This window comes from Hippopotamus amphibius, chromosome 11 (assembly GCF_030028045.1).
Source record: "Hippopotamus amphibius kiboko isolate mHipAmp2 chromosome 11, mHipAmp2.hap2, whole genome shotgun sequence".
Lineage (NCBI taxonomy): Eukaryota > Metazoa > Chordata > Mammalia > Artiodactyla > Hippopotamidae > Hippopotamus > Hippopotamus amphibius.
The window spans coordinates 44063856-44088995 of record NC_080196.1 but is presented as its reverse complement, the minus strand read 5'-3'; the positions used below and the strand labels follow the sequence as shown (position 1 = coordinate 44088995).

Here is a 25140-nt window from a genome sequence, read left to right as displayed (position 1 = left end):
ATGTGAAAACAAAAGTCAATAGGACCCAATTCCCCCAAAAAGTTGACTATTACATTTTTTCCCTTCTTATCTCCAAAACTGTGTATTTCTCATTCATAATACATTTTCTAGGTAATTCCTCACTATTCTAATAGATGTTTCACCCTTGGCTTATTATAAGTGGAGTGATCCTTTACCAGAAAATACAAGTAATGGATGGAATTGGGCTGAAAACACCTCCGTTTTTCTCACTGAACTCTCACTTTTTCATCACAGACAAGTTATATTTCCTATTTATTCTTAATCTACAATCTCAAAAGCAGCTGCTTGGAAAACAGCCTAATAAAAATGGATCAGTAAATATTCTGTTGACATATCATAAGGATAAAATACATTTCAAGTAAAATGCTTTATCTTTCTTAGCAAAACCATAATCCTAACATAAAGGATTGTTATATTTTTAAATCTCTTTTTTATGAAAGAGGTACTTTAATTTCTTAAAAAGTAAATCATAAGAAAGTACATGTTGGCAGTTGTGGTATTTTTTCAAAGAGAAATGACTTTTAATAATTGAAGTAGTGCACTGGGGAAAAAAATGTACATCTGATTCAATAAGTACAAGAATACTGGATGTATAAATACTCAACCCAATTGTAAATGTTACAAGCACATAGGGACAATTTTGACTAAGAACTCAGCCTTACATGTTACAACTTACTCAAATTAAAAAAAATCCTGTGACCTAAGTTAGTATATATACGATTTAAAAGTTGTGTTTCTTTTTACTTACTAGGGGTTTTATGAGGAAAAAAATCAATTATAATCAAACACTCATGAATATGTCAGTATAAAAAGTTTTTCTTTGTAAAGTTATTTTTCATAATGAAGTTCATTTTCTTGCTGAATCATTACAGAATTTAAAAAGCAAAAGAGGAAAAGTTTGCTATCATGGAGGAAGCATAGACATTTCAGTGGAGTAAAAACTTTAAGATCACTTAGTCCAGTGGAAGTTCTGAGTTTAGAAGTTACAATTGAGTCCCATTAACTTGCATTTCTCTAAGATCTCCAGGTAATTCCAATGCAATCAGCTCAGTTTATCTCTGAGAGTAAGTTTTGGAACCAAACCCAATACGCTACTATTACTGATGAGAAAAAAGAAACCCACAGAAAAAGAGTGAAGTATGTGACACAATAGCATTTATGTAAATTTAATTATAAACACACAAAATAATAATGCAACTTCTGAAAGAAAATATACTATCAATAACAACAAAAACATCAGCATAGTTGCCTGGGGAAGAAGGAAAGCAAAGTGAAAAATCAGAATGAAAGAGAATACATATGTGAGTAAAGTTGGAAGGATTGAAAGTAATGAATAGATTGTAATAAAAGGAAAAAGGCAATTTTAGATGAGAGTGATGTCCTACTAGCTATGTTGGTGAATTGTTTCTTTACTCCAGCACCAAAAATCTACAAACAATAGGCAGCATGCTGGAAAATATGCAAAACTGGGTACTTATGGTGGAATGTGAAAGTTGCACGCATCAATTGATCGTGGTAACAATTCAATGCTAGAGATTCTATTTTTATTGCTATTTTATAGGTAAGGAAACTAAAGTAAGAGTTTGAATTACTTTTCCAAATATAGGCATAAAACAATTCATTTATTCAACAAAATTGTCAGCAACTGATGTCTTATTATAAATAGAGTCTGCAGACAAACTTTAAGCTGTATTTCACTATAGGTGTACCCAGTGATCAAATCAAAACACTTCTGCTAACAAGAAGGCTCAGTAAAAATAACAGAAACTATATCATTTTTAAATATTTATTGATTGATTAAAATGGTTTGTTACATTAATACACCTATAAAATATTCCTTTTCAAAAAGCTTTTTTTAAATAAAATTATTTCAAAAAATAGAAAAAGACGTTGGTATACTTTTTTAAAAAATGTCTGGGAAAGATCAAGATGAATGGTTACCCTACACAGGAGTATATGTTTTCCTCTCTCAGTGGGAGACTTTAAAGTCTTGCCCTGACACATAGCAATGGTGACAGCAGCCTGGGGGTCTGCACTGGAGTGGGAGCAGGAGTGGTCATGACCTCAAGGAGACAGAAGTAAGCAGTGGCTTGAAGTGAGATCTTAGTTCCCTGCCCAGCAGTTGAACCTGGGCAGCATGGATGAAAACCAGGAATCCTAACTGCTAGTCCACCAGGGGATAGTGGCTGGAACTGAAGCCACCCTGGCTCTTGTCTTCCTTGAAAACAAGAATTTGTCAAGGAGACAGAAGCTGTAAAAACAGGCACAACGTTTATTATTAGAGGCACAGCACGTGTGGGATAGCACGCAAAGAAGCAGTTTATTTAAGACAGAAGCAAGGCAGAATTACACATCCAGAGAAGAGTTCACTGTCCTCCTGAATGAGGAGCACACCAGGGAGGTGACTGAAATCACTTGTATGGATCTTTGCTTTCCTCTGGCCAATCATTTCACGTCTTTTCCCACATCTGACCTGGCCCAGGGCCTCCCTGATATGTGTGTGCATCTTCTAGCCAAGATGGATTCCAGTGAGGGGGGTCTCTGAGAGATTGATAGAACCTATTATGGGATAGCACCCCCTTCCTTTTTGCCCGCAAAGGAGCCTTTCCACCCACGTGCGGTCAGGGAGGTCTCCTTGACCCCAAGAATGATAGATGTGGTCATCTTATCTCTTTACTCCAGCAGAGCTCACCTCCTACCATTAACTTTTTCCTTGACTTGTCAGGGGGAGACGAGCCCCAGTTTACTCAGCTTGATAAATTCCAGCTGCTCAGCCCCAGAGCCCATCTACCTCCTACCTCATTCAGGGCTGAGAAGTGTTCTGGACAGGAAGAAAAGAGCTGGAAGATGAAGAGCTACCCCTCTCCTGCTCTGCAGGGAAAGCTAGAGTGGAAGGGATTTTTCAGAGACTACTCCAGAGATAAGCACCGAAATATTCAAATTGAAAGTGCTGGAACTAGCCCTTACATAGAAAACACACAACAGCATATAATGGCAGGGGAACGAATGGGAGGGCATGTATATAAAGAAACCAGCCATACTCACCCCTCCACGGACAGAAGCGAACCAGACATAAAATGGTAAGTGGTCACAAACAAGGCTCAAGGATTTTCACGAAACTGAAAGTGAAATAAGGTGTCTGGACAGTCACAAACTCAGCCCCCTAAATAATATCATTTTTGGAAACCAAAAGAGAATATATCCTCAGAATGTCTGTGAATTTTCTCCTGGGGCTTCAAAGCTGTCTCTCTGTCGATAAAAATCTTATTCTTCCTTGTAAAACTTCTCAAGCTTTCACTGTAAATAGAGCCTTCCAGAGTAGGAAATCCCAGCCTTTCTCCTGCCAGCAGATCAGAAAAGCCATCTGATGGTGACGGCTTAGTTCTGTCTCCTCCCAGTTCTAATCATCATCTGGCATGTGTTTTCTTGTTTGTTGCTGGTGCAAATTGGCAGAGTAGAGACTCAGGGGAAACAAGGATGAAAAATTACATCCTGTCTCCATAGCCCATGGTTGTGCTAAATAAAAGGTCAAAAATGTAGTTGGGATAAGAAAAGAGGGGAAAGTGCACAAAGCTGATACTTCAGTTGTAATGTGAAAGTAGGCCAGAAGAGTTGGAATTTGGGGTAGACTAAAAAGACGGAGCTACCTTAAAGACTGTGAGAGTGGAAGACAGAATAAATGAGGCAGAGGCTGGAGAAAAGAAAATATTTTTGGGAGCATGATAAACTTTCCACAGATGCACATTATACGCATGTAGGTTTTCTCACCTGAGGGTCAAGAAAGTAGCTGAGACCCCTGGGCAATGTATTACAGGGGCCAGAGAAGAGGGGTTTTCTAAATGAACTGAATTTTTAAAAAGCAGAGAGTGGATGGCATTAGACCTAAACACAAAAGCCGGGTTGTGGGAGGTATTTTATTAGCTTTGAAGATAAACATCTTTAAATGCATTGCAAAATGGAGGAAAAATTACAAATGACTCTAGATGAGAGACAATTTTAAGATAGTAACACCACACATCCAGACACAAATTCTTTGGTACCCTTTATTGTTTCAGCAGGTATAGGTAGCCCGAATCATAATTATCAAAAATGAAAATTCTCTTGAGTTTTTGATAGCCAAAAGTTTTGATTTGCAGGATCCCAGACTTCAAATTTAGATCATAAACATGGTATTTGTGGATACATATTTTATAAATCATGGAACTACGTGTGTCATCTCAGACCTTGACATTTTAATACCGACCTCTCAACTTTAAAATGCCTGTCCCTGCTTCTCTTGGACTGAGGGCTCTTTCTGGGGAGGAATGCTCCCCTCCCTCAAATGCAGCCCTCAAATTAGACCAGCAGGGATCCCCTCCCCCACCTCAGACTGCCCAACTCTTGAACTGTCTGCTCTCCACTGGGTCTCAGAATCCCTCGGGAAACTCAAGCTCCAGTTACCTACAGTGGCACCTTGCTTGGTGGTACAACCTTTATTATACCCTTATCTCAGTCTCCACTCCCTTAATTGTTTTTCCCTGGAACCACCTCCCAAATTAACTACTCATATATGAATCCTTTTCTTAGGGAAACCCAAACCAAGATACAATTGATTCTCATTATAAGCAGTAGTTCTGTCCCATAAAGTCACTACAACCATGGAAATAGTAAATCCTGAACCATGGCTCTGAGATGAAATACAGGATTGGATTCCTGTGAGCTTCTAATTACATTTTCATCAGCCAATCAGACATCACCTTGTTTTATGTGTGTTTCTGTTTAAAGACATCTGATTTAATATATATTATTGATTCATTAACACTGAATGAATCAGCCAACAGCATTATAACTCATGACCGAAGGAAGCTTAACTGACATGCACATTTTCTCTGTAAGACAGATCACAACATCCTTGCATTTGGAACACTAGAGAGCACTTCAGCACTAGGCTTAGGGGCCATTTAAAATAGCAAAGTCACCAACAAAAAAGCACAATAATTCCAAACACATGAGATCAGATGGTCCGTGAAAAGAACCATTATTTACAACGTGAGAAGAGAAAAACAAAACAAAACATTGCCTCGTTCACCTCAGCTTGGGAGCACATGCACAGGTCAATGAAGTTTTCCACTGTTCATCACATGTCCACAAAACAACCACAGAAGTGCAAGGAAGTATCAACTTGGGGTCACAAATAAATTTTAGCGAGCAGGCAAATTCACAAATATGGACTCTTGTGGAATTCCCTATGGCAAAGGGGGCAGGAACAGAAGAGGAGAGAAGAATATGTAGAGTCTCTAAGCTGATGGTTCTGAGATGGCCTCAGAGTTTATCTGCTCCCAGCATGTAGGTAACAATGTTTTCCCATACACGTTATAGATGTTCAGGATTAGCTGACCAAGAGCCAATGAGGTCATGCTGTGCAGGTCAAGAAAGAAGGATACAGTTATTTATTATAGCATTGATGGTCATGTACCAGACAGAACTGAGGACACCCCAAAGGATATCAGCGTCCACATAGCAGAGGAAGGTCAGAGACCTCCTGCCTCCACATGTGCTTCTATGCCAAGGTACTCCATAAGCTCTCAGGAAATTGGATGCAGCCCTCAAAAAAAGGAGATTCCCAACTGACAGAAATTTTACTGAATGTACTCATAAATTGACTCAGGTTTAGTTTCTGCTTAAAATAGAAATAATCTGAAATATTCAAGCATCTGTGCTCCTGGTGAATAAGTTGGGTCATTTTAGGATTTGGTCATCATTAACACATATTTGTTACCCTCCTTACAATGTGAAGAATACCATATTAAGCATGTCATGCCCTAGATGGACACGAAATGGACACTAAAACAATCACAACAAAAAAATACATGATAACCTTAACATGCATGAGATACCTTGGCACAGGCAAGGGTTATAGAAACTGAAAGGAGAAAAATATCACTTTGAGTGTTAATGCAGGAGGGAACTTCACAGAGAAGGAGGGATCATTGGACTAGGTCATAAAGTGTGAGAATGGTTTGCATAAGTAAGGTGAAAAGCAAGAAGGTATTTTATATGAGGAGAATGTGTGAATAAGTTGAACACTAAGAAATTCCCAAGGTATGCCTGCAGGAAAATAAGTAGATTAGTTTAAGGAAAGTGGAATAATAATAGAGTAGTAAGAGATAACATGACAGGCATAACAAAAGAAGAATCCATTCAACTTGGTGAATGACTAGCTATTAGGACAAAGCAGAAAAATCATAACAGATGAATCGAGTTTCAAGTCTAAGACTGAGCATCGTGGTATTAATGACAGAAGTAGGGAAGCCAGAACAGAACTGGTTTGAGGTGAAATGAATGATGAGTCTGAGGTGACAACATGACACCCTGGGGGAAATGACAAGCAAGCATCTGGAGGTATAAAACTGGATCTCAGAGGAGAAGCAGAATTGGAAATGTGGATTTGAGGATTATCGGTAAGTAAGATCATCCCAGAAGTCTATGAGCAGGTGAATACCTGAAGTGAGGCAATTAGAGAGAAGAGGAGGAAGTGCCCACCAAGAGAACAAAGAAGGAACAGTCAGGGAGTTGAAATGTACATATTATCCCAAGAGCAGAGTGAGGACAGAGATTAAAGAGTGAATGATCAATAGTGTCATTTGCTACAAGGGACAAAAGAGACACTTAGAAAATTCAGCTGAATTTGCTGACAAGCAATTTACCCTTGAGAGAGAAATTTTAGTAGAGTGGTTGAAGGACAAAATACCTTCAAGAATGAGTTAAAGAGAGAGTTTATAGAGGGGGGGATGGCAACTAATCACTTTGAGAGAAAGTAAGTCTTAAAATTACTAGGTTTGCAGCCTCAGCAAGGAAAAGGAGGGAGAAGTATTCATTTTATTTTGTGTTTTGAAGCTTCTGCCTACCAAGAGGACAGGTTCAATGGAAAAAGAACAAATGAAGATGTAAGAGAATGATGGGAATGACAATTCAGGAAGGCTTATTAATAAAAAAAGACCTAACTCTTATATGGTTCTTATTATGTCCCAGGCACTATTCTAAATGCTTTACACATGTTAGTCCATCTTAATCTCATAATATTCTATTAAGGTGGTCCTATTATCATCTGCACTTTACAGATGAATAAATGGAGGCATTCAGAATCTATGGAACTTGCCCACTATCACCATCTGGAAGGAATGGGGGGGTCAAGAAATGAACTCAGGTGGACTGGCTAAAGACAATCATGCTCTTATCCACTGGGCTATCTTAGTTATAAGGGTTAAAGAAGGAAGTAAGAGTAATGACTCCCTTCATGAGACAGGGGAGGGAGGATATACTGATTTAACCAACATAAAAGGGAAAGCGTCTGAGCATCATCATATATGATAGGACATCATATGAAGTTCATCATATGAACTAATGAAAGAGAAGAGAGCAGGGATTACTGTATGGATTTAGGACAAGAGAGGAGCACACACTAAGATGCAACAGAGAAATAAATCCTGTCAAACATCTTCTGCAACCTCAGTTGATAAGGGAGCCTCAGAGACAGTTATATAAGGCAAGTTCAGTGTGGATCTCTGGGGGAGGGGAGGGAAGGTTTGAGTTTGGAGATGAGCCTAGCAGATAAAGCTGCAAAGTGAGGCCTAGGAAGGATGTTAGGATACTGGCGAGAAGTTAATTTAAATGACAGATTATGATTTACAGTTTCAGACAAGAACCTATTTCAAGTAAAAAAGAAACACAAGTCGATAACTTAGTATGCTATTGGCAGAATATTTACAACACAATGTTTGTAAACATAGATATGAAATTGAGTAAAATTCATATATTTTAATAGGAGCAATTAAAATACAAGACTAAGCAACTGAATCTTCCATCAGGAAATGTTGTCTAACTACATCATCATCATCATTATTACTATTTCAGATGTGAATGTTTATTCAATATCAATAAATCTCAAACACTGAAAGACGAAATCTATTGTGAAGCGTGTGTAGACTGAAAATAGTTGTGTAGCCTCAAATGGCTTTTATATATTGTTCTTCACAGCCTGACCAAGCAAAGGCTAAATTATGAATGAAATACTGACTCTACCTTTGCTGAATATCTCCAGAAAACACCACTAAAAATAGCTCTTCAAAAGAAGAGCTATTTGAAGCAATTGATATCTATAAAATACAATTATAATCCTATCAGATGACAATTTATAAGAAAATAGTTATAGTATTATCAGAATTATTAACTCTAATAGCTAAATGGATGTCATAGATGTTGGCTAGTATTAAAAGAGGGAGAATTTCAAAAAATATAAAATCATTTTAAAGTGTCATACTCTCCCTGAAATACTTCTTTTTTCTAGACCAAGGATGAGAAGCAACTGAAGGTCATACAAATGTCATCCTGAAGTTTGCCTAAAAACTCTTGATTTGCAGAAAATGGATACTTTAAAAATTTAATTCAGGGTTGACCATTCAGTCATGATAAATGTTATTAAATATAAAAAGAGAATTTTTCCTCATATGATTATGTTCACTTTTTAGATGATTCTTTGTGTTTAGATTGGGTTTATAAACATTTTTTAATGTTTTAAGGCCCAAGGAATATTGCTCAACTACATTCTGGAACATATGCCCTTGATTGATTTCCAAGCTTAAAGGTGTATTTCATTAAATATAGAGAATTTGCAAAACAAATGCTTTAAAACAAGATTTAGAATTTTTAAAAAAGATTTAATTGCAGATTGATTTTGACTAGTCAACTCTTTTAGAAAAGTTTCAAGGTCTGAGAGTCTGTGCTAAGCCAGGATGTCCTATGGTGATGCTCAGAAGAGCAAAGGATGCTTATACATAAGCCTTATGTTCTATTGCCTGCTTGCTTCTAATAGAATATTTATGATTACATTCCAAAGCCAACTATAAGTATTTTTGCTTTTTAAAAAATATGTATACATATTTTAGGTACTGAACACCTCATTATTTGTTATATATCTCTTAACTATATATTATGAGGCAGATAGATACATTTTAAAATAAAATATTAATACTATGTTCAGACACCTGTAGCAATTCTAATTATTTCTTTGCCCACTGACTGCAATGATAAATGCTTCCTCATCAAGGCATTGTCATTAAGAAGCTTTTTAAGAACACTGAACTAAGGCTAGAAGATAAATTAACAATGGTATTTTGCAACGTTTTGAAACATCTTGGGATTTCCATCTTGGGATTAGAACCTGAAACAATGAGCATTGCAAATCAGGAAATGACTTTTAAAGGAAACATAAATATTTCATACTTTCCCCAGGTTAATTATTCTCTTTTTGTAAGGACATCTTCCTTCACACAAATATTTACTATTCTTAATATATTTAAATATCCTTACTATATGCTTCCTGCACATTTAAGTTTCAGAAGTTAAGCATGAAGAAGGTTCATAGCACAGGGCATTCTCACCTTATTATATGCGTTGTGACTAGACAGGGCGTGAGAATTCTCCTGTTCATCACTCAGGGAGAAGGAGGACAAGTGACTGAAGGGTCCTGGGGTAAGACAGTCAGCGTGTGGGAGGGTCTGTGGATGCAGCAGGGACTTAGCGGGAGGATGGAGTCTAGTCTGATATAAAGGATGGAGAGAAACAGGCTTGGGAGGGATGGGCACATCCTGGGAAGAAGAAAGGCATAAAGAGGATGTTAGCAGGCAAAGGTCAAGCTCACTTGGAATTAAGTCTAAATATTATAGACGTAGTGTCAGAATATTTTACTAGTCGGAAGAAAACCTCCTGTCATACTCTGGATCCTCACAAGACTCCTGCTTTCGTAGTGCATTGGCTGTCTCTTCCAGTAATTCCCGTTGGTCACCCACCTCCAGCCTCTCCTGCAGAACTGAATGAGTGCCCACAGAATCTCCCAACAGGGCCATGTTTGTTTAAGGAAGGAGAGAGCTCATCCCAAAGTGGGGAGGATTGGATTAGAAGAGTCTTCATTGAAGTAACAATGGAAATAAATTTAAAGGTGCTTGTGATCTGGTCTGGAAGAAACTGGGGGCAGAAAGGGGGAGGGCATCGTAGAGGGTATGTGGTTTAATTCACGGTGCCATGAGCTTTCAGCTGGGCTGAGTATGGGGAAGGGCTCAGGAAGAGGTGAGTCTAGAAAGAAAGAACAAAGATGTCCATTCCAGGCAGTGTTTTACTTTGGAAAGAAACTGGAGAGCAAACAGCGGAGCTCAAATGTAGAGGGGAAAGGTAATGAGGTCTTAACTAGAGAGGGTCTTTTCATCCCCTGGAAAGGGATGCCTGCCTGAGGAAGTCTTTGAAGAAGGAAGAGCTACTACCTGAGGCCTTGACTTATGTGAATGGAGCAAGGAAACTACAATAGAGGGAAGTCTTGCATCTACAAAGAAAACTCACAAGAAGGGCCTATATACATATACATCATAAAAGAAAAGGGCTACTAGTTTGCAGATCTTTTTTAAGCATCTCTTATATTCTTGCAATTTTTAATATAAGATAATAAATTGCAGTGATTATCCTACAGTAAAAACCCCTTAGGGGATAAACCTTATAAAATGAAAACTGTTTTATTCAACTTTGTGACCTCAGCATCAAGCCTAATGCCTAATAGAGTAGATGTTTAATGCAGTAACGATTGAATTTTCAAAGGAATATATTTTCAATGAGATCAAGAATGCATTCTATTACTCCATTGTTTCTCTGCTCCATTAGTAATGAATGAATATGTTTGGCTTTGTGTGAAATGGAAATTTAGTTCAAAATAATGCACATTGCTCAAAATGATATTCAGCTAAACAGGTAAATTCAACTTTTAAAACTATACAATTAATTTTTTTTTCATGTAAGCTGAATTGATTTTGCCAAAGCCATGTACTTTTAAGCCACTTGATTGGTTTTCTAAAATTTATTCCGAATGTGTTTGCTGTATCAGAAGATGCCCCCACAGTGAGTTCAAACTTACTTTAAAAACTTACTTCAAAACGTACTTTAAAAAAGTCTTGGAAAGTTTTAATCAGGTTAGAAAATTATAATTCTAGGGTTTTTAAGTTTGCAGAAATGAGGGGTTTTAACCCTCTGTACCTTAAAAATGTAACTAAATGTGTTTTATTTTTATTAGTTTCTCTTTGTGTCTCAAGTGTTTTATATATCAAGCAATTACAAACATACATTCTCATTTCACACACACAGACTACAAACATACACTTATGAAAAAGACAGCATCCTATATACAGTGTTCTGCATCTGATTTGTTTGAGGGTTTTTTTTCCATCTGATAACAGTTTTGGGACATTTCTGTATCAGTACATGAAAGCTACGGATTCCCTATGACACACATTACTGAGATATCTCACTGATTATAATCGTCATTCAGTGACTCTCTTGGAAGTCCCAGGTGTATCACCTAAAATATTCGTTCACCTAACACGGTCATAAGTTTCTCTCTTCTTTGCCAGTTTTCATACTTTTCAGGACTTTCTTTTGTGTGATCCCACTGGCTATTGCCTCTAACATTATTATTATTATTATTAAATAATAGTCATGTTAATGTGCAATTTTAATGAAAGAGTTGTAGTATTTGCCCACTAAAGACGGCTTTTAGTTTAAAACATACTCTAATTGTGTTTTATTTCTCAATCAACTACATATTTCATTAGTTCACCAACAACTAATTACATTTCTTAATGGTGTGGAAAAGGATTAATATGAAAATTGAGTAGTAAGCACAAAGACCAACTGTGTGAGAAAAAGGCAGCATTGTTATCGGCCGTCGACCATGCCTAGGAAACGAAGCTGAACAGTCTCTGGTTTATAGCCTGGCTTCAGCTTTTTTTTTTGCCTCGAATGTTTTTTGTAAAATTATTTATCTTTATTGCAGTATAGCTGATTTACAATATTGTGTTAGTTCAGTCGTACAGCAAAATGATTCAGTTATACATACATATATCTAATTTTTCAGATTCTTTTCCCTTTATAGGTTATTACAAAATACTGAGTATAGTTCCCTGTGCTATACAGTAGGTCCCTGTTGATGATCTATTTCATATATAGTATTGTGTAGTATGTTAATTCCAAACCCCTAATTTATCCCTCCCCCACCTTTCCTCTTTGGTAACCATAAGTTTGTTTTCTTTGTCTATGGGTCTGTTTCTGTTTTGTACATAAGCTCATTTGTATCATTTTTCTTGGAAGGTTCAAGAACCCATTGTGAGAATGTCAGGAGGCAGCCTGTAGTAACCCATGGGCATCAGAGAGTTCCTTATATGGAGCAATTTGGCAGGGTCAAGGTCTAATCGATCCAGTGGGAAAAGTCTGAAGACCGTGTGCTGCTCTGTGCTCTATGCTTCTAAGCTCTCTGGGGCTAACCTCCATCTCTCAGGGGTCAGTCAAACCTGAACACTTCTGTAGGGTCATATGGTGTCAGCTATTTCAGGCAGCTGGGCAGGGAGGAGAGAGCAGAGTTTTATCAGCATTTGCACAGCACAAAGAGAGCTAAGAATTTTGGACAGGCTCACTTGAACACTGCGGACAGGATTATACAAAGCAGAAAGGGCCCTTGGTGGTGACAGCCTGTGCAGGTATGTCACCAGCGGCACCTTTTCCCATCTGTGCTTTTTGTCTTCTATGTTTTGTGTAAGTTGTTAGCCCGCAATTCTTTTTATCATCATCCTGGGAATTTGCTTTGCTCTTCTCTTGTGTTTGATGTCCTGTTTCCAGTAGCCCATGTTTTTCTTTTCCATGGTTCTGATCATTCATTGGGCCTTAAAGGAGCTTCCTGGGAAGACGGAGTTTGGGAAGCCAATTTTTGACAACTTGCATGTAAAAAACTTTGTTCTGCCCTTACATAACTTTTTGGACTAAGTCATTTAATTTTTTTGGATTAAATCATTGAATTAAATCCAAAATTCTAAGTTGCAAAATAATTTCCTTCAGGATTTTGAAAGAATCCTTTTAATCTCAATAGATGCAGAAAAAGCTTTTGACAAAGTTCAACATCCATTTCTGATAAAAGCTCTCCAGAAAATGGGCATAGAAGGAAATTACCTCAACATAATAAAAGCCATATATGACAAACCAAAAGCCAACATCATTCTCAATGGGGAAAAACTGGAAGAACTCCAAGAACAGGAACAAGACAAGGGTGTCCACTCTCACCACTGTTATTCAACATAGTTTTGGAAGTTTTAGCCACAGCAATTAGAGAAGAAAAAGAAATACAAATTGGAAAAGAAGAAGTAAAATTGTCACTCTTTGCAGATGACATGATATTATATATAGAAAACCCGAAAGACTCTACCAGAAAACTGCTAGCACTAATTGATGAGTTTAGTAAAGTAGCAGGATACAAAATTAATGCACAGAAATCTCTTGCATTCCTATACACTAACAACAGAAGAGCAGAGAGAGAAATGAAGGAAACTCTCCCATTCACCATTGCAACAAAAAGAATAAAATACCTAGGAATAAACCTGCCTAAGGAGGCAAAAGACCTGTATGCAGAAAACTTTAAGACATTGATGAAAGAAATCAAAGACGACACAAACAGATGGAGAGACATACCATGTTCCTGGATTGGAAGAATCAACATCGTGAAAATGTCTGTACTACCCAAAGCAATTTACAGATTCAATGCAATCCCGATGAAATTACCAATGGCATTTTTCACAGAACTAGAGCAAGAAATCTTATGATTTGTATGGAAATGCAAAAGACCCCGAATAGCCAAAGCAATCTGGAGAAGGAAAAATGGAGTTGGTGGAATCAGGCTTCCTGACTTCAAACTATACTACAAGGCCATAGTGATCAAGACAGTATGGTACTGGCACAAAAATAGAAAGGAAGATCAATGGAATAGAATAGAGAACTCAGAAGTAAGCCCAAACACATATGGGCACCTTATCTTTGACAAAGGAGGCATGAGTATACAATGGAAAAAAGACAGCCTCTTCAATAAGTGGTGCTGGGAACATTGGACAGCAACATGTAAAAGAATGAAATTAGAACACTTCCTAACACCATACACAAAAATCAACTCCAAATGGATTAAAGACCTACATGTAAGGCCAGACACTATCAAACTCCTAGAGGAAAACATAGGCAGAACACTCTATGACATCCATCAAAGCAAGATCTTTTTTGACCCACCTCCTAGAATCATGGAAATAAAATCAAGAATAAACAAATGGGACCTCATGAAACTTAAAAGCTTTTGCACAGTGAAAGAAACCATAAACAAGACTAAAAGGCAACCCTCAGAATGGGAAAAAATAGTTGCCTATGAAACAACAGACAAAGGATTAACCTCCAAAATATACAAGCAGCTCATGAAGCTCCATACTAAAAAAGCAAATAACCCAATCCACAAATGGGCAGAAGACCTAAATAGACATTTCTCCAAAGAAGACATACAGATGGCCAACACACCCATGAAAACATGCTCAACATCACTAATCATCAGAGAAATGCAAGTCAAAGCCACAATGAGGTATCACCTCACACCAATCAGAATGGCCATCATCACAAAATCTGGAAACAACAAATGTTGGAGAAGGTGTGGAGAAAAGGGAACTCTCCTGTACTGTTGGTGGGAATGTAAGTTGGTACAGCCACTATGGAAAACAATTTGGAGGTTCCTTAAAAAACTACAAATAGAACTACCATATGATCCAGTAATCCCACTCCTGGGCATATACCCAAAGAAAACCATAATCCCAAAAGAAACTTGTACCATAATGTTTATTGCAGCACTATTTACAATAGCCAGGACATGGAAGCAACCTAAATGCCCATCAACAAATGAATGGATACAGAAGATGTGGCATATATATACAATGGAATATTACTCAGCTATCAAAAGGGATGAGATGGAGCTATATGTAATGAGGTGGATAGAACTACAATCTGTCATACAGAGTGAAGTAAGTCAGAAAGAGAAGGACAAATATTGTATGCTAACTCACATATACGGAATTTAAAAAGGGTACTGATGAACTCAGTGAGAAGAACAAGGATGCAGATACAGAGTATGGACTGGAGAACTCGAGGTATGGGAGGGGGCGGGGGGTGAAGGGGAAACTGAGATGAAGCGAGAGAGTAGCACAGACATATATATACTACCAACTGTAAAATAGTCAGTGGGAAGTTGTTGTATAACAAAGGGAGTCCAACTCGAGGATGGAAGATGCCTTAGAGGACTGGGGCGGGGAGGGTAGGGGGGACTCGAGGGGGGGGAGTCAAGGAAGGGAGGGAATACGGGGATATGTGTATAAAAACAGATGACTGAACCTGGTGTACCCCCAAAAAATAAAAAAAAAATAAAAAAAAGCTTTTAAAAAAAAATTAAAAAAAATTTAAAAAAACCAAAACTTTGTTCTGCCCTTACATAACTTTTTGGACTAAGTCATTTAATTTTTTTGGATTAAATCATTTAATTTTTTTGAATTAAATCCAAAATTCTAAGTTGCAAAATAATTTCCTTCAGGATTTTGAAAGTGTTGTTACACTGTAATAGTGTTACTACACTGTTACTATTTTACACACTTTTTTTCAAACATATTTTTTATAAATGATTTCTGTAGCTCTTCTGTTTTACAGGTATCTTCTGTCAATTCTTATCAGTTCCTTTCTTTTACTTTTCTTATGTGCAGGAGAGTTTACTGTTCTTTAATTTTCTAAATTGAATAATTAATTGATTAATTTTTATTCTCTTACTCATTAAGCATATTTAGAGTTATAACGTTTCTTCCAAGGGCTATTTTAACTATATTTGATAAGTTATAATAGATGATTGTTTCATTACCTTTTTTTTCTAGGTAGAAATTTTATTTTGAACTTCCTTCTTAATCAAATCATTTGTTAAAGAACAAATTTTCAGTATTCAGATGGCAGGGACTTTTTGTGTTTTCTAAATTTGTTATTAATTTATAAAATTTTTGTGATCAGAGAAATTTCTCTGTATTATTTTTATCTTGTCAGCTAATAGTATTTTTATTGAGGTAGAGTTGATTTACAATATTATATAAAGTTTAGGTGTACAACATGGTGATTCACAATTTTAAAGATTATATTACATTTGTAGTTATAAAATATTGGCTATATGGCCTGTGCTCTACAATATAACTTTGTGGCTTATTTTATGCATACTAGTTTGTACTTTTAATCCCCTACCCCTGTCTTATCCTGTCTTGTATTACTTTTATCTTGGCAACTGATAGGTTTTTCTTTTTGGCCTAATATCAATACATGGTTGGGTTTTGTGACGAATCAGCAAATATGCAAAAGAGTAGTTTTTGGTTTTCTTGTTTTTTTGCAGGATACAGAGTCCAACTACAAACATATTAATTCAATTTACTTTATAAGAACTATTTTTACCTACTTTCCTATGGAATCTATCATAAACTATAAAATGATTGTGAAAGTATTTTACCACCAATGTATTTTCATTTTTTTGCATCCTATCTCTTACTTTTGCCTTATGAGTGTTGATGTTATATTTTAATGCTTAGATACTCTAATGATTATATTTTCCACGTGAAGTTTATCCTTTAGCATATAAGGGGGTCTTGTTTGTCTTCTTTAAGGAAATTTTGGCCTGAATTCAACCTTCCCATTCTGAAGATTATAAACCCTCCTTTCTTTTTGTTTGTAGTACCTAGAACACTTTGTCATCCTCAAATGTTCACAATCACTTGGTTTAACAGTCCTAGCTTAAAGACTGCTTTTGTTTGCTATCTAATCTGGGAAGCTTTTCTTTTCCCTTTTTTAAAAATTTATTTATCTCCATAGTAAAAGAATCTTTCCTGGGCCATAAATTTTTGCAAGAGGTTCACATGAGGAAGGGACTACTGCATGGGATTGTCTTTGTGCTCCAAAGATACAGGCTTTGGGATGTAAGTCTATTTAGCCTTTATTTTTCCACAAACAATGAAGACTGTCAGCTCTACGGTATTTTACATAGCAACTTATCTGTGTCTGGGCTGCCATGGAGAGAGAGAGCCTGCTGCAAACATGACTTCCTCTGTGATTCACTGTATAGCCTCACCTCCTCTGCTTCCTAGAACAAAATCAGGTCAGGGATCTTCTGTTGCCAACATATGCACCCATGCAAAGACAAGGGATTGGGGGTTTGCATATTAAGGTGTATCCCACATATTGAAGAAGGGTATTTTCCCAAAGAACAATTATTTCATTAAAGTCACTTATTTTAGAAAAGAAAATATATTCTGATTTATTTCTGGCTTATTTTCCCTGTGAGTCTGAAAAAATGATTTTATTAAAGTCACTTATTTTAGAGAATAAGATATGTTCCAACATTTTTCCCTTAAGCCTGAAAAAAAAGTCACTCATATATTTCAGATTTATAACACAAATGCTATAAATTGAGAATATTGTTAAATGTATACTTTGATCCAACTTCATAATAAAATCCCAATATAATGTATTTTGCTCATTACTTGCTTTTTCAAATCTTCAGTGGTGTTTTCTATGCATTTTCTAATGGTATTTGATACAAAGGAATGAATTTCTAATGGTAATTGATACAAAGTCCCTTCCTCATATGAACCTCTTGCAAAAATTTATGGTCCAGGAAAGATTCCTTTACTATGGAGATAAACAAATTTTTAAAAAATGGAAAAGAAAAGCTTCCCAGATCAGTTCACCATTCTTTTGTTTTCTGTGTATTATATTATGACGTTTACTGTAGCAGGAAGAACACATGTATCCCAATTAAATTGGGTTTTTAATTTTTCCCTTTATTAAGATTCCTCATAAAAGACTCCCAACATTTACTTAAGCAAAACTTTAAACATTACATTAGTGAGTACCCTTTGTCTTTAAATATTCCTGAAAATGGCACAGCATTTCCAAGTCCTAGGTAACTACTTTGTAAATGTCTTACTAATTATGATGCCATAATACAATTTTTAATTAAAACTCAAGGCAAAAATATACGCTTAGGGCTAGGTATGTTAATAACGAAAGTAGTTACAAAACAGAAACAGACTCGCAGACATAGAGAACAGACTTGTGGGGGTCAAGGAGGAGGGGTGGGAGAGGGAAGGATTGGGAGCTTGGGATTAGCAGATGCAAACTATCATATATAGGATGGATAAACAACAAGGTCCTACTGTTCATAGAACAGGGAACTATATTCAATATCCTGTGATACATCATAATGAAAAAGAATATAGTGTATAAATGAGTCACTTTGCTGTACAGCAGAAATTAACACAACACTGTAAAGTAACTATATACTTCAATAAAATTTTTAAAAAATGAAAGCAGATATAAAATCTTATTTCAAATAATTTTAATAATTTCAAAAATTTGTCCTACTTCTTGTCAAATTCTAGTAGGTTAACACTGATGAATATACAACTTATATTTATAGCTGATAACAGGCTTATCCTAGACCTAGGTGTTATGTGACCTCTGTCATTTCTTACTGTTTATGTCTATATGAATAGCGGTATATTCAATCTAGATTATTTTGCAGGAGATTTTTTAGTCAAGTTATTTGCTTACTCTGTGAAGATTATTTTAGTTGAAAATAATTGAAATGATAAATCACATGTCCAGTTGGGCACATGAATGGCAATAAGGTGCAACAGGCTTAAGGAAGAGACAGCTGAGGAATCTCTGTCCATTGCACGAAGCTGGAGAGCCCTGACCCTTTTATCTCCCCTCAGGACTACATTTATTAGATTCTTGTAGCTGAAAGAATCTCAGTGATGATGGAAAGTAAGGGATGGGGCAAGAGACCCTTGGTCGGGAAATCTCTCCTAGAATACATGTGAGTTTTAAACGTCTAGCATTCAGAGCTACAAAAGAGACCAATGTAAAACCATCTACATCAGCAAAGCTCAATTTTTTTTTACTACTTTAGGTCAGGAGTTGGCCAACTTTTTCTGTAAAGGCCCAGATACTGTATTTTGTAGGGTTTGCAAACCATATATTCTGTCACAATTACTCCTGCTATGATAGCATGAAAGCAGCCTCAGATAATATATAAATGAATAAGCATGACTGTGTGCCAATAAAACTTTATAGATGACGTGGTGCATCAGCGCTGACCCACAGGCCATAGCTTCTAAACCTAAAGGTTTGAAAAAAACACACATTAATAAAATCTTTATTATGTTTGACCTGCACCCTACCTCCCTTCCCATGAATTATCTTGAGGTCGGTACAGTTTTCTTTGGAGATCACTATTGGAAATGATTCCTGAAAATGAACATCTTTCTACACTGCTTTGGTATTCAGTAGATGAATCTCATAAGGTTCTAGTTTTTGAGGGAAGAACAGGAATCATAAAATTCTCTTCTTTATGTTTTCATCAGTGAGATATGTAACATAGTTATAATCCTTACAGTGCTTTTCACTTACTTGAGAATTGTCTTTTTCAATATAAAAATACTTAGAACACATTTTTTAAAAGAAAAGCAGATTTATTTAAGAGCTTGGGTTTTTAAAAGGAATTATTTGGCTTGATTATCATGTACTGCAAAACTTCAAGAACATAAGAAGTTATGAAGCAAATAATATCTTTTCTCATTAGAGAAAAATTACCAAAAATATGCAGTGAATAAATTCATTTAGCTTTGTTAAAAGAACTACAGAACCTGTAGAATCAGATATTGACAGAGACATCAGAAAAGTAATACTATGGCAATATCTGATGCATTCATCACTCTAGAAAAAGCCCACTTGCTAATCAGCCATCAAGTCAAATTGTTTAACCATAAAAGCTGTTTCCATTGCAACACCAAAGGGCATTGGAAGGTATATGGGCTCTTTTCATCAAAGCCTGCACTTCTTGAGGCTCTTTTGTTCCATCCTGTTTTTTTTAAAGTTACCTCCTCTCCTGTGGTTTGGTAGCGAAGGACGAAAATCTACTTTTCTCTTGCTCCCACTGTCCCCTCTACACACCACACACAGTTATCTGTGCCCCTTAAAACTCAGAGCACCACTGGGTGAAATTACAGGAGCCTTTAACTCCATCCTCTCTTCCTTCTTCCCACCTCTTTGGGAAAACAACACTTTTTTTAACAACACATTTTTAAATGTAGCATTTATTTTCAGCTTTTCTTTCCTGCCTGCAGCCTATAATAATCCCAAATCAGAATTACAGCATTTCTGCTACAGTTTTAATTTAAAACAACATCCTGTTCAGAGTCAAGGACATTACAACGTGTTTCTTAACGAGTGCCTCCTTCAACCAAAGATGTACCAACATTTTACAGATATGATCACAGAATCTCCAAATTACTAAGAAGAGATTCTAATCATCTACATTGCAGTAAAATCAAGCCAAGATAAATTAGGTCTCTTAATTTTGAGCATATGGCACAATTTCTTGCTTATCTGCCCTAATTTTGAAGCATCCGTATGCATTTTAAAAACAGACATTCTTAAAGCAACACATCTATTTCAGATCCTGATATGAACCACAAAATTTGAACTTGTGAAATATGAAAAAGGTAGCATATGCTTAGCTACTTCAAATTCTCTATTTAAAAAAAAGTTTTTAAAGGACTAAAACATAATAGTGAAGATGGGATTTGGATTATTTACTGCTGAAAGCAAGTTTCACAGAGCGGATAACATAGATAAAGTGTGAAGATATTTGACTGAGACATGCTCAAGAGAAAAGAAAGAAGTATTTTATAATCAATCACAGTGGGCACTAGAGCATGAAAATGCTGAGTTTATGTTTTTCCATACATATAGCTTACTTCTCATCCTACATTCTGACCTGGATGCGTTTGGGGGAAGGGCGCAATTTAAGTTGAAGAAGTTAGAAAGTAACACAGAAAAGAGGCTTCTCTGCCTTCTCATCGTGGTGGGAAGAAAGAAAAGAATGTATTTGGTTACCCTATAGTAGGAAGTCAAACTCCTTCCTTCCAAAATTACAGTGCTCCTAAAAGAAATGATAACAGTAAACATTTTAAAATTTGTATTCTCTTTAAAGAGTCCAGAGCTCTTTCACAATGACTGTTTCATTTAATCATCAATGGGTATGAATATGGGTACCATTAGAAATGAGACTAGTCCATTCTCTACTTCCACATCTCCACTCTTGTCTGTCACTGGTTTCATCAGTACCATTTCTTCAGATTCCATATATATGTGTTAGCATACAGTATTTGTTTTTCTCTTTCTGGCTTACTTCACTCTGTATGACAGACTCTAGGTCTATCCACCTCATGACATATAGTTCAATTTCATTCCTTTTTATGGCTGAGTAATATTCTATTGTATATATGTGCCACCTCTTCTTTATCCACTCATCTGTTGATGGGCATCTAGGTTGTTTCCATGTCCTGGCTATTGTAAATAGTGCCGCAATGAACATTATGCTACTTGTTTCTTTTTGGATCATGGTTTTCTCTGGGTATATGCCCAGGAGTGGGATTACTGGGTCATATGGTAGTTCTATTTTTAGTTTTTTAAGGAACCTCCAAACTGTTTTCCATAGTAGCTGTACCAGCTTACAATCCCATCAACAGTGCAGGAGAGTTCCCTTTTTTCCACACCCTCTCGGACACGGGGCTGGGGTGAAGGGCAAAGGGGAAGTTGGGACGAGGTGAGAGAGTAGCATAGACATATTTACACAACCAGCTGTAAAATAGATGGCTAGCGGGAAGTTGCGATATAACAAAAGGAGATCAACTTCATGGGAGATGCCTTGGAGGGCCAGGACGGGGAGGGTGGGGGGGAGTCGCGGGAGGGAGGGGATATGGGGATATGTGTGTAGATGCAGCTGATTCACTTTGGTGTACCTCAGAGACGGGTACAAGAGTGTAAAGCAAATATATTCCAATAAAGAGTTAAAAAAAAAAAAAAAAGAAAAGAAATGAGACTAGCAGCCCCATTTCTCCAGGATGAAATTGAAGTTCCGAGAGTTGACTGATCTTCCCAAGATCGCACGAAGACTGTGTTCTTTCCATTGCGTTCTATCATAATGTTTCTCTCCTTTGCAGGAAGCACGGAAGTTACTGCTGGAGCAGTAGGCCCCAGTAACCTACAGTCAAGGTAGGGTCCCTTAGTGGATTAGGCAACCAGAGGGCCAGGCCATGCAGTGTGTAGCCTGAGTGTGAAATAGACAGGTGAGAGTGAGAAAGTACAGAGGGTTGCAAAGAAGGTTAAGAGTAGCAGGAAGGAGGCAAAGACTGAGGTTCAGATATTTAGAACCCACTAGAATCTAAGCTCCATGGGGTCAAAGATATCGTCTGCTCTGTTTCTGGAGAAGCCACTCATCTTTTACAGAGCCTGGCACAAACGTAAATGGCTGGATGCTAAGAGGAGACAGAAGCGGAGTGAGTGTGGAGACAAGTACCAACACCATCCGTCAGGATCCATAGCAAGGACCACAAGCCTGGAAATACTTTCCAATCCTTTCTCCCCTATGCTTCTGTGCTCTATGGTCCTTCCACCAACCTGGGCAGCTAAGGCTTAATACCATCTTCATATCTCAGGGTAGGATTTTGGTGGTGACAGTTAAAACTGAATTTCAAAGAGAAATTCAGTACATTTCATGTACAAGATACATGAAATGTAGCCTTCATATTGCTGATGTTAACAAAGCGTTATAATTTTAAAGAAAAATGGTCTTGCAGTTTTTAATATCCTGAGGTTTTGTTCCTTTGAATCTATTGTTGTTTTACCGAGAAATTTAAGTGAAAGTGTTGACATTCAGAAACTAAATTGCGTTTCCTGTACACAGCCTGTCACCCAGCCTAAAATCACCTTTCAGAGTGATTCAGAAAAGCAAAAATGATCCCCAAAGTTCATTACAGAGATTATCCCAGAGTCTTTTGTGATTATTAAATAAAGGAATCAAACATGGTGTCTTCTGCACTTAAAGAATGCAGAAACAACAAATCCAGACATAGCAAAGACTTGCAAAGGTATCTTCACTTTCATTATAGAAAGCATCTTTGTTTAAATTTTAGGTTGCCTACTTAGCCTTCTTATTCAGGATATTTGCAATGGAAATCGTTGTCAGGTTCACCAATGTGAAAAAAAAGAAAAAAGTAATTTAAGTAGCAAATACTAGGGCCCTAATAAAGGCTGTTATATATGGGTCTTTCATATGAACACACACACACACACACATAAATTATATATATATACACATATATATAAATTTAATTTCAAAAAGAAATCATTTCTCAGGGATTTTAGCAAAACAAAATTATAGTTATTCAAAGGGAAATAATGACCATGAACCATATTGCTGACTTCTTAATGCTCCACAAATAGGAAGTAAATAGGACATGATTTTTCTAAACAGGAAAAGGTCAAAATAAAAGAAAAGATTCCTTACCCCAAATTGCTCAATCAAAAAGAAAAAAACCGAAGTAAACTACATGGCGGTAGGTATTATTTGTCATGATTTTGACCTAGACAGTAGATTATAAGATTTTCCATCTCTCCAAAGTTATGACCTGATTAATACTTGCTCTTTTTTTTTTTTTTTTTTTTTTGGATCATCTAAGGATGTGAAATATCAGAAGGGTTCCAATAATATTTAAAGGCATGAACACAGAATTTCAGGGTAAGGGGGTGCCTTTGAAAGCACTTCATACAGCACCCTCATTTTGCAGATGTGTAGTTAAATCCAGAATCAGGAATGACTTAGTCCAACAGCACGCATTTCAAGAGTTAGCACCAGACTGCCTGACTTTTAACAATTTCTCTTTTAGTTAACTGTCCTGATACCTAACAACTGCGGAAATAGAAGAAGGAGGGAGAAATGTCTAGAAAAGTGGGGAAGCCATAATTTGCTGACATAGCCAGAGCCAATGAAAATGTATGCCCCTTATTAACCAGGGCTATCTATCATTATGAGTAGAGGCTCCACGGAATGTGGAAATCTTCACAGATGGAGGCTTACTTACCTCCTCTGTATAAATCAAATAGGGAAAAGTTCTTAGTTCAAACACAGAAGAAGGCACCTAATCCATGTTGGTTGAACCAAAATGCCCCTGGCAGAGAAGCATTGAGTATCAGCAGTCACAGAATTCTTGGAGCTGGAAGGGAGGCAGGAGATGGACTAGCCCAGGGTCTCTCAACCCCAGCACTAGTGACAGTTGGGGCATGATAAGTCTTTGCTGTAGGGGACTGTCCTGGATACTGCAGGATGTTTAACAGCATCTCTGGCCCCTACTCACTGGATGCCAGTAGCACCCGCAGCCCCAGTCATGGCAATAATGTCTGGGGCAAAGCCATGCCAGTTGAGAACCACTGGTCCCTTCATTTCATCGATGAGATTCAGATTTCACAAATACACTGAGGAGAACTGGTTAACCACGCAATCACAACTAGAACACACACCTCAGAGCCCTTTCTGCAAAAAACCAAGCTGCCCTAGTTCCCCTTTGGTTCAATTATATATCAGAATGGATAAAGGCATCAGATCCTGCCTGAATGTGGTTTCTGAAATGAGAGATGAAACTAGCCTGACCTTAGAATACACTGCAAAGGGCCAGTCCTTTTACCAAATGCAATTCATGAGGGCCTATACTTCCCAAAAGCCATTAAGCCACAGATTGGGAAAAACACCTCTATTTTTCTGAGCTTACCCAATGGAATAAATATTATACCTACTTGCTTTTAGTGAGCAAGTAAAATATGCTAAGCCTCTCAGCTCTACTGGACAAAGATAACTGACAATCTGGTTCCTGGTGAGTTGTTTCTTACCAAATGCATTTTCTGTTTTCAAGGAAAAGTAAGGTAAAAAATATTAAAAATCTAAAGGTTCATAAAACAAATTGGTATTTGGATGGCTGGGCTACAGTAGATTAAATTTCACTTAGGATGTCTAGATTTGGAGATTAGAACATTATTTTTAAAAATTCTAAAAACCTACCAGCTCTCCCTTCTCAAAGGAATCACTAATTTTGAATTTACAAATTTACTACAGATTGTTCTTTTCACGCAGCCTTTGAGATAAAGAAAAATACATTTTTAATCTTGTTTTCTTTTTCTCCCATATGTTTATTTTAAATCACTTGCCTCACTAACCTGATTTCAGTTTTCACAGGTGGGACTTCTAAAGCTTCTTTGGTTTCTTTAATGGAATTTATAAAATAGTTTATTTACCAGTTTTAGCTCTCTGCTTCATTCTGTCCTGTGCACTCT

The 25140-nt window shown here is 36.8% G+C and overlaps 1 protein-coding gene across 9 annotated transcripts in view; it reads right to left on the bottom strand.

Moving 5' to 3' along the window:
* Positions 1-25140, bottom strand: part of MLIP (muscular LMNA interacting protein) — a 237362-nt gene that overhangs the window by 25080 nt on the left and 187142 nt on the right. For 8 of the 9 annotated variants that reach the window (XM_057700596.1, XM_057700598.1, XM_057700597.1 and 5 more), the window contains one exon: positions 9441-9647. The exons of the other annotated variant lie outside the window; for it this stretch is intronic. In XM_057700596.1, the coding sequence (XP_057556579.1) occupies positions 9441-9647 (207 nt within the window). The remainder of the gene's footprint in view (positions 1-9440; positions 9648-25140) is intronic. 9 annotated transcript variants of the gene reach the window in all.